This window comes from Syngnathus floridae, chromosome 7 (assembly GCF_059516105.1).
Source record: "Syngnathus floridae isolate MCC-2025c chromosome 7, RoL_Sflo_1.0, whole genome shotgun sequence".
Lineage (NCBI taxonomy): Eukaryota > Metazoa > Chordata > Actinopteri > Syngnathiformes > Syngnathidae > Syngnathus > Syngnathus floridae.
In genome coordinates, this window is record NC_142419.1 from 6,750,739 (window position 1) to 6,767,949 (window position 17,211).

The following is a 17,211-nucleotide window of genomic DNA, read 5'->3' on the forward strand; positions in this document are numbered from 1 at the left end:
CCTTCTTTTTCTACTCGTTTAGTCCTCATCACATTTTGCCGCCTCTCCCTCAGCACGGGCGTGGTGAATGGATCTCTAAATTAATCCATGGCTCTTGCTCCGGGTGGTGAGCAATGCCTCTGAATTAGAATAGGGAATTCTCCCTCTGACCTTCGTCAGGTCTTCTCTTTTCTCGTATTCAGAGTGTGTGAAGAGAGCATTTTGAATAAATTACATTTCCTGCATTGTCACACATTCATATGATATATTCTCTGCTGATGTCTGTCTTTTTCACTTATTTACTTTGTAGGTGCAGAAATACAGTTTATCTATCGGATGCCTTCTACAGTTTGACTTTCTTAAATGCAGCAGAACTGTGAGGTAGTGGTGGTTAGTACACTAACTCACAGTTCTGAGATTCGGAGTTTCAATCTGTCCTAGAAAGTAATGCATTTTGTTTTGAATCTATGCGCGCCTTGTATGGAATATGCAGTGTGCGGATACAAACTTGAGTCAATCTGAGTCAGGGGAGGATAATCAAGTGAGCGTGTGAATGTGCATGCGCAGTGAGAAAAGGAATCGATTTGGACAGAAAGCTGAGATGAATTAGGGACAAAGAAGAAAGAGACGAAGAGGATTTGCAACAAAGAAGCGCTTATGTGTGTTTCATCAGCAACGGATGTACTGAACCACAATCCTAATCTTGGTCGAGTATTTTTCAATTTTGGTATTCGTGGTTCAAAACTAAGAGCGTTAATATCTATTCTGTAGCCACTGCAGTGACGATTGTGGTGTAAGTTGTGGTTTAGGTGGTTAATCATTGCTACGATCCATAGCCCCATTGTCTTTTTCATTTTTTTTAGACTGTGCCGTTGAGAATCATTTCAATCAATACTGTTTATGCTTTATTGAAGGATCGATTGCATTTACATATAGGCTCGATTGACACTCATCTCATTATCTTTCCGCCCTAACAGCATCAAGCTGTGTGACTCGTTGAGATGCCCCTTTGCTCTGGTTCTGAGGACAATATTGGTGTTTATAATTTGATAGTGACTACAACAAATCTGAATTATGTAGCGGCACATCATTAGTCACACTGCTGAAAAAAATATTGGCAACCTGTTACCGTTTAAATTAATTATTTTCATTATCAGTTGGGACATTTCTATACTGATTTTCTCCAATTCAATTCAAGCGTGACTTGACAATAATATTCACTGTTGGTGTCTTATATTAAAAGGTATAAAACACACACACGCGCACGCACACACACACACACACACGCGCACACACACACACACACACACACACAAACATCAGAAAGTAATGGCTTGAATTGAACATTGTAGAGTGAGTTTAATTGGCTTTGTATAATTTGGTGTGAGTCAGTGTGCCTCATTGAGGAGCAATCTGTAAATGTTGTTGTTAACAGTCATAGACAGATTGTCTGTTGTAAAAACATTATGTTCCCTCGCTTGGTCTGCCTCTCTCAGAAAAGGACCGTGTCCCCATCAAAAGTTTTACAAATGTGAAAATTTTGACCTTAACCTGAACATTGACTGCATGGAAATAATCTTGGAGAAAATGTTTCACCTCATAGTGAGTTTATGACACAATTTGTGTATTTGTATTCATATGTCATGCCGGGTATAATCCGTATTTTGTTCAACGTCACCTGGAATAAACTCCAGTTTCTCATGACCCTGAACAGAAGAAGCAGTCTCGAAAATGGATGTACGGACGCCCTTACCATATATCTGCAAAACACCATTTCTTTTGAAGTCAATGCATTTAATGGGTCAGTCATCCTGTGTAGATAAGGTGAGACACTCTGTAAGCCAACTGTGTGATCATCATGTTTTCTGTGGTTATGAGTCTTCTTAATGGCTACACAAGGGAAATGGAGTGAAATAATATCTCAAAACCTGGCAAGGCAAGGAGATTTACTATCCGACAAGCCTGCGTTTCATCATGGTACTTACATACAGAAGTGGCTGGTAGACTGTTAGCAAATGTTAAATGTGCATTCTGGTATCAGGATATTGAGTTAAAATGGACCCTGGCTATGATGAATTCATTTCACATTTATAGTTTAAGGCACAGGTGTCAAACTCAAGGCCCGGGGGCCAGATGCGACCCGCCACATCAGTTTATGTGGCCCGCGAAGACAAATTGTGCATAAAATTCGTGTGTCATTACTAGAATTGCAAATTGTCGTCACTTTTAATATCTTTTTTTTTTAAATATTTGACCAGTTTTTACTCGTCTGATTTGAAAACGAGTTATTTGTCAGTTTGTTTTGTAGCTTTTACTGTATATAATATGAGGTCCTCATACATATATTTGGGTTGACAGTCATAATGGCCCTCCGAAAGAAGCTATGACTACAATGCGGCCTGCGAAAAAAATGAGTTTGACACCCCTGGTTTAAGAGCATGACTAAAATTTTGAGTTTGAAGGTTGAAGTCGTGTACAATATGATTAAAATCTGGTTCTTTCAACACAGTGGTCACACCTTCACAGTGGTTGTGCATCAACAGTGTCCAGATAATCAAAGATGATACATCTTTCTAAATACATATGATACATCCACTTATTCCTGTTCTAGGTCAAGGGGAAGTTGGAGTCTTCCCATTCCTCCCCGTCTCAGACCATAAGGGTGAGAGATGGCCTTTAAATATATCTTATTGGCTGGATTGGATCGGCAGATATTTTGCATTTCATGTAAATTTGGTGAACGGTTGTAGTGTCATAATTTGTAGATCAGTCACGTCAGACTTTCTACCATTAGCCGTGTATTGAATATTAATCTTCCACTTTGTAAGGACTATTAACCTTCATGCTAAACTACTGTGTTAGTATGTGTTCATCCCTTAATCCATCCAATTTCTATACTGCTTATACTCAGGTGAGCTGGAGCAGGGCAGAGAGTTGAGTTGTCACATTCAAATATTTTTAGAACCGATTATCCTATTGATCCATTGATCGGCTGATTTTGGGTTTTTTGAAATAAAATGTTTTATAAACTATTTTTAGCAATCAAGCAACACGAGAAGAAATGTATTTATTCGCTGATGTTTTTTAAATTGATTCACGTTCTGGTTTGGTCTTTGTTTTGCAAAACAAATAAACAATATAATACTTAGAGCTACAGGACTTCTAATCAATGAAGTAAATCACCTTCTTTTTGCGCAACTGAAAATGTTTAGTGCACGCACACACACACACACACACACACACACACACACATACATACACACATTGGTCGTTTAGCATCACAACACGTGTCAAACTCACTTCATTCCTTTTTGCCTCGATAACAACTGCACACTGAACGCTGTTCTGTTCTTTTGTATGTGCGCACAAGCAAGGTGGCTCCCTGGCTGTGTGTTGTTCCGTGCTAAGTATTCCTTTATCAAATCATGTTATTGTAGACTCAGCACAATCCAGCAACTCGGAAGTAATATTATTACAAGTCTTGTGTTGCAATGGAGCTATACATTTGTTCTGGTTTATCTGATTTCATTTAGTAGACCAATAAAAAGGATTGTTTGTTTGTTCAACTCAACTCTTTCATTAGAAAATCTGCTGCCAGGGAAGGATGCAAAACATTTGCAGTGAAAGGATTGTTTGACAGTAAATAATGCAATGCAAAAACGATTGGCAATTGCATTATAATACATTGTAGTTTCACTGAAATGTGTAGACAAGGGACCAACTGTGATAACATGCCCACATTTACCAAATATATGAAACCAATGACAAAATCATTTTAAATAGATCATTTCTTCTCGTTGACTGGGCTGCATTATCTGCCGGTTAGGCTTTCTTTCCAGGCATGAATAATTTTCAATCAATCCAAGAGTTGGGTCATGAAATTATTGGATTTTTGAGGGAATTGTTTGCTTCTGACAGATCTATTTGTCATCATGCCCACTGTGCTTCTAATTAAAGAGGGAACACTGTCTGTAGACTACTCGGCCGAAAGAATGAAAGACTTGATTGATGATGAGATGATTTTTTTTTTTTTTGCACTGATATCACATATTGAGTGCAAGATTGCACGATGAAGTGATAATGGCCAAAAACCTGTGTAGCAGCTTTGAGGAAATGATTCTGGTCTTTACAGCGACATTGGTACTCAAATTAATGAAATTCTTGTTTGTCAGTCTGCGGTTTTGAGGCAAGAAAGGAAGCAGAAGGACAATGAGCCCTAATGCGGAGTTTTAAAGACTCCCAAGCTTAGAGCTTCTTGAGGAAATCCTCCCAAAACACTCTAAAGACCTGTCTGGTTCAACCTAGGGAGACTTTTCATTAAGTTGTTGTGGCTATGTAGGGGACATCTTGTAGACAGGAGGAGGTGGGGCATTGTTGCCAAAATGCTGAGGATGAGCTCAGTATTGCTGCTGTGCTTTAGAAACATCTGTATGCTTGCCAAACTCAACTCATATCAAATGCAATTTTTTTTTCTATTTTTTGAAGGTCACACAAAGGTCATACTGACCCAAGTAGGGGTAAGGGAGAGGAGAGAGGGGTATACATCGCCATCTTGCTTATTTGTCCAAGTTTTGGTTGTAATGAAGAGTGAATAATGTCTTTACAGAATACACTAACAGAGTGGATGCTCCCTCCAGGTAATCTGACTTAATAAGCAGACTGGAATTTTTTCAGCCCATCAATATAAACATACACACGCACTCACAATTTCCATGGGCCTTCATTAAAGTCTCGATGAAATATCTATCACAGTGGGCAAGCTATTTCAGATGTAAACATCATATGTACAATTTTGTTTTTACACTGCAGCTTTTGCAAGATGAAAAGCATGACAAGAGAGGACAGTGGATTTTAAGTGTTACATACCACCTCATTCTGAACACAAGTCTAGACGGGATAGAGTCATGTTCACTGTAATTGCCTACAATGTCTTTGCGTTGTCCCTCACTTGCTCATTTCTCCGCTCTTGTTTTCATGTTCTAATCAAAGCATTTCCATTCACGGACTTTCCTCTTGTCACTTTTATTCCTCCCAGTTTGTGTCTTGACGCTGAGAGGCATAAACGTTCACAAGCATGTAATCACAAACAGAAGTGTTGCATATTTTAACATTTTGCAGCTTCTTATTCTCATCTTTCATTGCATCCGGTTTTGGAGAAAGTAGTTGCCGACAGCACTGACATTACTTTACAAAACAACTACATTCATACAGTGTTTGAAATCACAAATGATTATCTTAAAGATGACAACCTGCTTACAAGGAACAGTTCAGGGCTTCGACTTACTCAAGTACAATGGAACCCAGGTGCTAGCCTGAAAACAAACCTTCCTTTTCTTGTTCTCTTTCTGTGTCTCACTCTCACCCGATTCCTTCCTTCATTGCATTGAAGGAGAAAATGCAACCTAAGAATCCACCATAATGTCAATAAACGACGTACAATCAGTGGACAGGTTTCTAGATCAAACCTTAGGTCTTTAGTCTTCAGGTCCCAATAAATGAGACCCACTGCAAAAGTTGTATTAAAAAGATTTATCCTTCACAAAAATAACATTCCTCACTTTCACTGTAGAACTATGTTGGCAATTGCGCTTTGTGTGTATAATCTAGCCGTTATATTGAAGCTGGAATGTGTTCCTAATGAAGTGTCTGTGCGGATGTATTATGCCCATAGCTTTATGATGTGGATGAAAGTAAGGGCATTTGTAAATATTGATAAGTGCACATATTTAAAGATGAGAAGCATGACCTTTACCACAAACGTACGTGCGCACACACACAAGCTGACACGGTTCTATTTGGTGTTTCCATTCTAGTTTCGGGACATCCATAGATATAACGCAACACTGCAATGTGTACTCACTGATAGCATGACAACACAGCCCTCAAAGCCAGAGTCAGCCTTTAAGCATTGCATCCCTAATGGCCCATTGCTATTCTGCAGGGGTAATAGATTCTTTGGTAACCACCAGGTAATTCATCATACTTACAAATACGGAGGGACAGAGTAGGAAGCAAAAAGCTATTAAATCTATCAGAGAAGGTCCGGTGCTTTTATGAAGAGAGGAATGCTTTCATGGAAATTGAAGGAAAACAATTAATTATGCAGTCTCTGGTGATTATCACAGGGGGCAGATGCCCAGAGAGAATGAGAGAGAATGAACGCATATGTGCACAGATGCATGGACTTGTCTTCTAATATGTATGCGAGGCAGAGAGGCGGCTGCTGAGCAGCAATGGACAAGGTTGTGTGTTTACTTATAGGTCAGCGTCTATTGGACAGCATTGGTATTTCTCTCTTTAAACCTGCTGGTTCACCTGTCTGAGCGTGTGTGTGTGTGTATATCACTGTTTGCCCACTCACACTCTAACCTCTTCGCTCTGTGGAAGTGGAGTGTGTCAAATAGCGTGTGTGCCACACACACGTGAACGCACACACGATAATCAATTGGGCCTTTCAGACAGTGACGGATGGACACTCCGTTGTTTCTATTTTTACCCACCAGCTCGGCATGTGTGTGCCTTTTTATCTTCATGGGAATCATACACTTATATCATTATACAAACGAGTACATCGTGTGTCAGCCTTGGCTTTTTTTATCTGGGGGATATTTATGCTTGTATGCATTCCTGATACATTTGAATAATTGATGACCAGTGTGTGTTTTTGCCTTGGCAGTAGGCCAGTAGGTTTCCCCCAGCCACCCGGAAGCAGCAGTAAAGCACAGCACCAAGTTACAAATGGCGGCCCCACAAGGAGACTCCAAGCCCTTTCTCTAATCATTCTGAAATGTGTCAAGGCAAAACAAGATCAAATATGAAAATAAGTAGAGTCAACTTACCAGAATGTCTCATTGGTGAGCTACTTTAGCTTGATTTGTTATCCTAAGAGATGCCTTAAAAAAAAGAGAAAAATCAAGGAAGACATCTGGTTAAGATGATGAATAGTGGAGAATATGCACCGACTCAAAATTCGGAGCGCTTGGTCAATAAGCAAACATATAAAGCTAGCAGCACAAATTAATTGGACACACAATTAATTTTACATGATGTTTTCATACAGTGTTGACAAAATTTACACAGTTCAAGCTCATGACCAGCCAAACATCCAATGTGCAAGTAACCAATGTGAAAGAAACACTGCAGGTCTATTTCAATCTTGTGACTTTATATTACGTATTTTGGGACTCTATATTTGCATGTATTTTCGAGTGACCTAAATTCACTACAGTCAACCTCAGATACTCAAATTTGCAATATTTGCAGATATAAATGATACATTTTCTAACCGATAGATGGATTTTGTTATATTTTGGTGGGCTTTGCATCTTTGTTTTCTCAATTTACACCTATTTTGGGGTAAAAATAATTGTGGGGGTTTCAAAATTGTAATATCTTTCTTCCAACTGCATTTTAATGGCTGTAAATTAAACAAAGGGTTTGGTTTGTATAGTCCAATATCGCCAACATTGTCTGTATCAGCCCTTCATTTAGAGAGGTTTTAAGTCAGTAAATGAAAACTAGCTGAACATCCATATTACCTCTTGGCAGTGTGGAAATAGTTCAAAACAAGGTCAAATTTCATCCCATCTGGGGCCCGTTTAGTTGGAGGAGTCACCAGAGGCTGTTCACTAAATGGGTTCACCAAGTGCCTAAAGGAGCCCACTGCTGTTGTTTTTCATGCAGCCTCTAATTCTCTCCAACTGACACAGAGTTCACAGATTGAGGTTGTTTTTGTATAAAAAAAAAAAAAAAAAGTACTTGTAAGACTATTTTCAGCCCGTCTGCATCCATATGTCTGGCAGCAAATGCTCTTCCTAATGATATTGTATTTCAAGAAGCCGTCCATTAGCAGCAATTACACAATGTTAACGAGGCGCTCCACTCTGAAAAGCTTCTTTGGAAGTCGACAGAAATGAGGAGAAAAATGTATTATTGCACTTCATTAGATATCACTAAAAATCAAGTAAGACCCAGTACAAGAGTTTAATAGCATATTACATCTTTACAAAGATGACAATGTATGGTTCTGATTTAGAACGTCAGCATAGTATCCATGATATGTTCTTTACTTTGTGGCAGTACCTGGTTGTACTTGGCAGGCAACTGAGATACCCAAAATATTAGAAATACCTCTCAGTATGTTCTGGTCTTTGTCAACAACATTTTCTAATTACTTTAACAGCTGTTATCAAAATATTGATGGTATGGCTCTTAACTTTTGGTCTTGATGCATCTTGTTGAAATTAATATTGCTGACATACGAGCTAACCCAAACCTCATCCATCCAACCATTTTATATAGGCTACAGCTTATCCGAGAGTTGCAGCTGCAGAGCTGACTTTGGATGAAAGGCACACCTTGACTGGTTGCCAATCAATTACCACGCACATAATTGAACCCATACTACTGCACAGTAATGAGAAACTTTCAGGACAACCTACAGAGATCTGCAGGACTTTCAGGCCTGTATGGCAGAGTAGACAGACGGAAGCCACTTGTTTAAAAGCAGCCCGCTTGGAGTTTGCCAAAAGGTACAGGAAGGCACCGACACTCCCGATCCAACCGGACAGAGCTCGAGAGGTGCTGCAGGAATGGACAAAATTCTCCAAAGATAGGCATGCTAGGCTTGTAGCATCATATTCAAGGAGACTTGAGGCTGTAATTACTGCCAAAGATGCATTAAAAAAGCCTGTGAATACTTGGGCACATGGGATGGCTGAGTTTTTAATTAAACTAAAATTGTAAAAATTACAAGAAAAACTCGTTTTCACATTGTCATCTTGAGGAGTTGGGTTTAGAGTTTTAATGGGAAAAACTATTTTATTCCATTTTGTGATGAGGCTATAACATAAAATATGATTAAAGTGAAAGGCTGAATACAATGTTAACAAGTATCATATCATAAACAAACACAAGGTCCAATTTCCTTACGAGTGACACGTTTTCAATTAATGCCAACGCTAGCTTGATACACATCTCTATCACCTATTCAGCTACTTGATGATAAAGTTGGCAATCTTCAATCCACTGTAACCCTTATTGTTGTTTGAGTGATATTGTGCTGTGTACAGTATTATCTAACATGGCTGATTATGTTTTTTGAGAGAGTGGCAGAGTCTGTTTCAAAGATCATCAAGCAGACTGATGAGAGGGTGGAGATTATTACAGTGTCTTATCTTGGCCATATCACAGGGACTCAGAATTACACACACAGTTAAATTCTTCGTGACTCAGACACTCAATCACACACCTATTGACACACACGTTGTCTAGTTCATTCACCCATCCTCTCTCCCACGGGCTGGCTCCCTCGCACACATAGTCCCGCACACATGGTCACACGCCGGAGGGGATGATGGGATGATAGTACAGATGGCTTACTAGAGTAATATTCTCCATATGGGAAGGTAATATCATCGGAACAGTCGTCTGGGGAGAGAGAGTGGCTGATTAGATCGGGAGAGGAGAGATGCTACATGATTCAACTGGACTGCTTGTAGTCGTATAGAATAGGTTCGGATTTTATTAGTGGTAGCAAATAAGTATTTTGAAAAAAGGGAGACAGAATGCGATCATCTTGGGTTTTTAGCGGTTATATTGTACATACTGTTTAAAAGTAATTATGTACAAGGCATACAAATCTACAGTAATTGGTGTCTGCCACTTAGCTAATGAATATTTAGACTCTTTAGATTCTCCCCGTGCCTGTGTTTCTTTTCTCTGGCTACTCTGGTTTCATTTCATATTTAAAAGACATGCATAGTTGGTTAACTGATGACTCAACAGGGTGTCCCAAAAATCACTATCCCATTCAGTATTATTTCATTTCAGATATCATACAGTGGCCATTGACTACTTCGGCTGAGCAGTTTTGAAAGCATGTAATTTCCTTGCCCATGGTTCACCAACTGACATTGCAAAATGGCAAGAAGTTTCCAATCGCACTTCAGCATGAGGTTGCAAAACTTTATAGCCATCGCTCCATCAGGTAGAACAGTTTCCGCAATCAATATCAAGTTTCTCGGAACAGGATATGTCCTTATAAAATGTCACAACAGAACGCCTACTACAACCAACACTGATGAAAACACCAAACTCCTCGAACAGGCATTCATGCAAACAAGGAAAGTCCATCTGGAATGTTGCACTACTAAAACTTGACCCGTATTGGCATCTGCTTGTTGAAATGCTTCAAGCAGAGTATTATGATGTTCAACAACCCGAAGTCGGCAGGACCCCAGTGCTTTGTGCCAGGAGGCAATTTTTCAACACTGCTCCAATATCACTTGGCAAGTCATGGGCAATGGAAAAACTTAAGATGTCAAATGCTGATTGCTTCCAGTCTGTCTGAATGACATCTGAAAGGTAACAGGAAAAGCATGTGACTTTATTGACACCGTGTTAATTGTCACAGATGTGAATGTGAGCGTGAACCTGTATACGCCCTGGGATTGGTTGGCTCGACTCCAGGGTGTGCCCCACTTCTTGACCAGGAAGTTGGGATAGGCTACATCTTGAGTGCAAGCAGTACAGAAAATGAATGTCTGGATAAAGGGAAACATATAGGCAAATAAATATGACTGACACTGAGCAACCCAATAAATATCAATCACCAGAAAAACTATTGTGTAATATTTTTGAGTAATATCCAGTACCAGCTGTCGCTTAATCACTTCAGTGGTAGACCACTGGGTAAAGACTTCATGCTTGTTTTTAATGATGTTTAGTTGGGAAAAAAACATCATATTACCAGTTGTGTGCTTCAGGGCGTGGATGCTGTGGATGCTCAATACAAAGCTTCCAGCTGAGAGAAAATGGAAGATGAGAGAAATGATACTGGATAAACACTGTACACTAAGCACACAGTGAGCTGGGGAACATGTCATATTTTTTATTAATCGTACCGACATGGGCTATTTGCTCCCATTCATTGTATGAACGGCAGTGCAGTGGATCATTCTTATGTCACTGCTTTAGTCTGTCTCCAACCATCGATCAAATAATTTGTAATGTTGCACGCATGGACGCGAATCACTCCACGCATGCGGGTTTTGTTGTCAAAATAATACATTTACTGAAACGCATAGCATAACAGCGGCAGTTACTGTCAGACCCGGCAAAACTCCCGCTCACTGTCTGCTAACTTCCGGGTACAGAGAACCCCCGTAGTTGTCCCGGGTGCCTTATTCAAATACCCAGATGCTAGCCACTGATACAATACAGTACTATTTCCATATAATGTGTTCAGAAACATATTCGCAAAGTAATTAAAAAAAAAAATAATGAACATGGCGGGTGAATATGAATGTCCATTCAAATGTCCCAAAAACCACCATGGGCCCACCGTAAACATCCTGCACGTCTGTTCACGTACGATCAATACTACAAGGATTTGTGCGAGCAGTTATCTGCTGTTTGTTTGTGACTGTCTGCACGCAGAAATCATAGCCGCAAGAGTGACATAAAATATGTCATAACGGAGCCAAGTCTTTGGAATCTGGCCATGCAGATACCGCTCTGAACGTGAACTGTTTATTTACATATAAGCTTAGTGATGAACACGCTGACATTTGTAAGGTAAACGTGTTCTGATAAAGGGAGCATTCAACAACCTCTTACTGATGTTGCCTGCAAAAGGATGCTTGATTCAGCGTTTGAATTGAAAAATACATGTACCAGTGACGGTGTAAATGTGCATGTGAATGGTTTTCTGTCTCTACTGAAAATGTACTGTGATTAAATAGTGACCAGTTGAGGTCTTATCATCCGAAATAGATTCCAGCTCCTTACAGAAACAGGATGAGAACAAGTGAATAGATGTTATATGAACATTTTGGGACTATCATATGAAATTGTTCCATCATTGGTCGTTGTAGTGACTTTTCTGCACATAGTCATTTTTTCCCACTGGCCTAAGCAAACCAATACAGTGTTGAGTGCTGTGTTCAAGGACAAATCCAAAGTGGCTGTTATATGGAGAAGTTGAGTTGGAACACTACTGATTGCAGCCCACTCATAGAATACTCTTTTGAGTAAAATACACACTACTGCCACCTTCAGTTCAAATGAAAATGTCTTTTCAATTACCTAAAATCTATGAAAAAAACTGTTAGAACACAAGAGTTGAAAGGTGCCAATGGTGAGATATTAAATACACAAAAAATTAGATATGATACAAAATGTATAAGTGTGACACTCATATAATCCAGGCTCCAATCACCTAAAAAAAAGCAGTAGTAAGCAGATGGGCCCACCAGATTCCTCCAGTGGAAAATGATTAGTTTTTTTCTTTTTCTAAACAAGTCAAGGCTTATGGCAAGATGTAGCAAGTGTGAGCACTGGTGTAAATGAGCTGTTTATGGATCTGGGTGATCAAGATAGGATTACAAGCCAATGTGTTTTTATTAACTTTTGCAAGTAGCCAAACTGGGAGGATTGCACTTTAATCTAGAATTGACCCTGACTGCATTAGTTGGGAAGAATTAATTGGAATGTGATTAGCATTCATCAGCAATGGCTGACTCTGTGCTTGGGGACAAGTACAGACTGTTCAATATGCTGCTGCCTTGCAGCGTGTATGTGTGTGTATGTGTGTGTATGTGTGTGTATGTGTGTGTATGTGTGTGTATGTGTGCGTGTGTGCGTGCGTGCGTGCGTGCGTGCGTGCGTGCGTGCGTGCGTGCGTGCGTGCGTGCGTGCGTGCGTGCGTGCGTTAATTCCCATGGGAGTGGAGAGTGGAGAACTGTGGACAAATTGGTGTGTGTAAAATGCTATAACAAGAAAGCTCTTGCCTTTTCAGAAATTCTACAGTAGCTCCTTTCTCAAAAGCTGAGATCACCAACTAACTTGAGTTCATGATAGCTGTGTAGTGTAAATGCTACGGGAAAAGCAACTATAGCTTTTCTCAGTGATTGCATATTGATGACAAACATTGTCACAATTAATCTTTAAGAAATGTAACCACACTTTTGATTGTTCCAATCTCTCCGCCATGATTGTTAATTATTAGGAGCACCGATGTTGCAGTCGGTATGCTACATGAGAGTGATCCAAGAGCTACTTATTTCTCTCATCCAATAAAAACTCTTGCCATTGCGGCAAAAAGGAGTGTAAAATGATTAGACATGCCCGGAGAGTGAAACGCTCCAATGTGATGTTAACGTAGCAATAGAGCTAACCCAATGTGACGGATGCAGGCTTGAGCTGTGCAAGTTTGCGGTGAAAGTAAAACTTCACTCCTTGGAGCCCTCAAATTGGAGTTGACGGTCAGCACACAAGACAGTGACACCCAAATAGGTGGGGCTTAGACTTAGTCCATATTCAAACACACACATCACTGATAAATTCTAAAAGCGTCATAAATTATGAACATATGCAGAATCTTGTCACTAAAGTATATTTGGAGCTTGCTCAAGGACACTTCAGTACAAGAACACAAGCCTTTGTGATCAAACCACCACTTATGCATTCATGAGCCTAGCACCCCTACCTCATAGCAGTCACAGCAGACTGTCTTCTGTTCAGCAAAATTGAATTTAAGATGAATGATTCAAAACGTCAAATTAGATTTTATTGAATAGAAGAATTTGTGTTGGAGAGAACAATAGGAGTGGAATAATAAGGAATTACCAAGGGGTCGAGGAGTGAGACCGCAGGTGAGATAAGTGTTGGCATGCCTTCCCTAAATTACTCAGCAGTTTATCTATTGCATTAATCTGTGGCTCTCTTCTGCTAAAAGGGCTCACACTCAAACCATTGTGTGTGCGTGTCACACATTTACCGTGAAGATATCCTTGTATGTTTACGCAGTAGCGTGTTAGCTTTTGACGCATCCTCTCTCATAACTTCCAAGTTTTGATGAAACATGTTTTACGGAGGAACTGGATCAGTCACCTTGAGTCTCTCGGACTTACGTCTCTGATTTTCACTGAGCCGTGCTTGATGAACGGAGCTATTTTGTTTTCCCATGAAAGGGCCACCAGCTGCAGTACCACCTCTGGCAGCGGACACTCATCCAAGCCCTCCCTGCTGCATTCATATCTGAAATTAGCTGAAAAGCGGCCAAATTTGCAGGGCTCTTGCTTGCTTGTTTGTCACACATACATCAAAGAAGGCCACTCGTACATATTGTATCATCTCCATGAAACATTAGAATTAAAGCCCTATGTTGTTTTTACATTATGATCATGCCATGTACAAATAAAAAAGGACCTACTTCAAAAAAATACCTTTGGATAGATGGTTATAAAAAGGCTAGCTCAAGGCCATGAGGCAACGTCGAGTTGACAGGATGAGCATACTTAAACGTTTATACAAGATGACGCAACTGCTAGCTAAATGAAAAGGATGCCACGGGAGAGGCTCGTGACTGTCCATTTGGAGGAAGACCACATCAGACTACCTACATACTATATGAATCGAGTGGGCGCCCTATCCTCCTTACTCCCCTCCTACCTGTCTTCAGTGATGAATGGTTTCGATATCAGCGGGGCGTGTGTGTGATGAATGACTGCTCATACAGGAAAGACCCGCTACAGCTCAGCTACTGTTAGTAGCACTGCAAGTTGACTGGGTTACAGGCCTAAAAGCTTAATGTGACACATTAGGGATCGAGGTCGCTGTTTCACACACACAAGCAATACACATGTGCCATGTTTAGGGTTAACATCTTTAAGGCATGATTGTCCTTCCACCTGCTCTCTCATCTAGCTTTATCTCGAAGGCTGCAGACATCACTGATGAAGCAAACTTTCTGCAGTGCAATCAATATGGAGCCTTAAGGGACTGTGTGCATTCCCATATGTGAAACCGCTGTTAGGTAGGCAGGGAACACAGCTGTTTTGCCGCAACATTCATTTTGTCAAAAGAAAGTCCTCAAAGATTTAGAACTTGGTGAACGTGCGTCCGTGGGATATTTACCTTGGAACAAAAGAGACAAAAAAAAGGCAGATTTAGAATGTTCGTGTTGGAGTTTCACACACTATTGATAAGCTCTTTTGTGAGAAGTGCAGGTGATACACATTCCCGTCACTTGTCTCTCGACATTTTGTAAAAATTAGCAAATAATTGATACAATTTCCACATGCCTTTGTTTAGAGTTAAGAATCTTCATTCATTAAGACAATTTAGCAATAAGTATTTAAGCAATAACAGAATTATCAAATTATAATGCAAGATAAAGATTTAAGTGTCACATCTCCAACCTGCCTTTTCATAAACGGTTAATATTTCCTAGTTGGCCAACTTTTAATGGGGAGACCTTTTCATTGTCAAACATTGCATGTTTTGATTGTTATTCTTAATCCATATTCATCAGTGACTAATTATGAGAACCCCTACCAAGTAACTTGGTAAATGCATCACTGATGTGCTCTGCTCTACAGCATGACAGCAGGATATTAAAAGCAGAAAAATGAATTGTGAAAGGTCAATTTCAAAGTCTATCATTTGCATTTTTTTTAATTTCCAAAGACAGCCTAATATTCTGTACCACTCATCCTGTCTGGAACATAATTTCCCCCGAAATCTGACAGGTTGCCTATTGAAGATGCTTTTGTCAAAATAAGGATCACAACAACGGGTAATGTCAGAGACACATGTCTTGGATTACTGGAGGGAAACTGGACTGCATACAAATTTTACACAGAAACTATTTCTGTACACCAGAGGGACATTACTCAAATTTGCATTCTTGTCATGACTACTCAGAACAAAAATGTCACTGTGACGAGACTTCCAAGTTGGACATGCACAAATGGTTTGGCGGTCGAACAACTTTTCAAGGAACATATGTTCCAAAGGTGGAAGTAGAATCCAGAACTCAGAGTATGACAGAACAAGACAGGAAAAGATTGTATTAGCTAATTGCTCTCTATTGTTTACTACATCAGTGTCTTGTTTAATGTCATTTATTTTGTCCTTGGGCTTATGAAAATTAACTTTGTAATCTAGAATGTTACATAACATGGACGGTATGTTTGTATTTTAATGAAAATCAGAACTTTTGAAATAACCATGTCCTTTCCCATTTTTAACTGTCCCTAGGACTATATGTCAGCAATTATTACCATATCCACTAACTGCAACAACACGTAAGACTTTCAAGATAGCTGCCCTCATCTTGGCTACTGGCCCTCATTTTCCCCAATCAGTTCTTCTATTCTTAGATTGTGTATTCCATGCAGCCGGGGGGGAGCATGCCTGCAGAAGAAGGTAGCAGGGAAGGGCAGGTGCAGGGGAGTGGAAAGATATAATCACAATGAATAAAGAAGTGAACTGTGGCAGTTTTACCCAAGAGCTTATTCTTCAACCGTCCCTCACCTCGCTGACCTTACATTCAGTCCTGGATTTGGACATGCAGCCCAAACTAAAGTGGGAGGACGAAAAGGGGGGGAGACAATAAAAATTGTGATCATTATCAGATTGTTTTTAAAGCATTGTTACTGAAAACCAAGTTAAAAAGAGTATTTCAACATTCTGATAACGATTTTTAAAACAAAATGAATTGTGAATGATTCAGTTCATTTCAAACATTATCTGTTCAACAATGCAACAAATGTGGAACAAAACAAATTAAAAACTGACACCTCATGAAAAATGACTATGGGCTCTATTGTCGTTACATCTTTTTTCTGGCGCACGGCACATCGGAAATGTGCAAGACGTTTTGGCCATTTTGTAGACTGCCGCATCTTGGTGCGGATAGATGGAGTTTGTCTCGGCCATTTGGGCGTCGACACAGCTGAGTCCAATTGTGTCCAATAAATCAATCAAGTTTGAGCTTTTCAAAAATATCTGCAGTCGCTACAACTCTTTTTCTAATTCTTAGAGGTAAAGCGGACATACAGAATGTTGGATGATCTAAAATACACTCCATGTAAAACACCCAATAAAATTTCACTCTCCATTTATGAAGACATTGCTTCCGTGTAACTTTATTCCATTTGAGAACATTAAATATGAAATCCATAAGGTGGCTGAACTCTCCTGCCTGCTTATTGATTGTCCCATTTGTACTGTATATTTGTTGCAAAGTGCCTCGGATGCACTTGTATAAGTTATTATTTTGTCTTTAAATGTGCATTGGGGTAGTTGATCCTTTGTGACTTCACGTGGTAAGTTCAGAAAAAATTCAGATACGTGCAGGGAGTTAAGATAGTTATAAAATTTTAAACACACCTTGATCTATTGCCGTGCTTTAAAGGTAATCATAACGCTCACTGCTTATCAATG

The 17,211-nt window shown here is 39.7% G+C and overlaps 2 protein-coding genes across 18 annotated transcripts in view; one reads left to right on the forward strand and one right to left on the reverse strand.

The window, feature by feature from the left end:
• Window positions 1-17,211, reverse strand: part of pdgfd (platelet derived growth factor d) — an 86,162-nt gene that overhangs the window by 66,464 nt on the left and 2,487 nt on the right. For all 7 annotated transcript variants that reach the window (XM_088382007.1, XM_088382005.1, XM_088382002.1 and 4 more), the window contains one exon: window positions 6,819-6,872. In XM_088382007.1, the coding sequence (XP_088238133.1) occupies window positions 6,819-6,831 (13 nt within the window). In that variant the 5' untranslated portion in view covers window positions 6,832-6,872. The remainder of the gene's footprint in view (window positions 1-6,818; window positions 6,873-17,211) is intronic.
• gria4a (glutamate receptor, ionotropic, AMPA 4a) overlaps window positions 1-17,211 on the forward strand; it is a 73,150-nt gene that overhangs the window by 4,856 nt on the left and 51,083 nt on the right. The window lies entirely within an intron of this gene.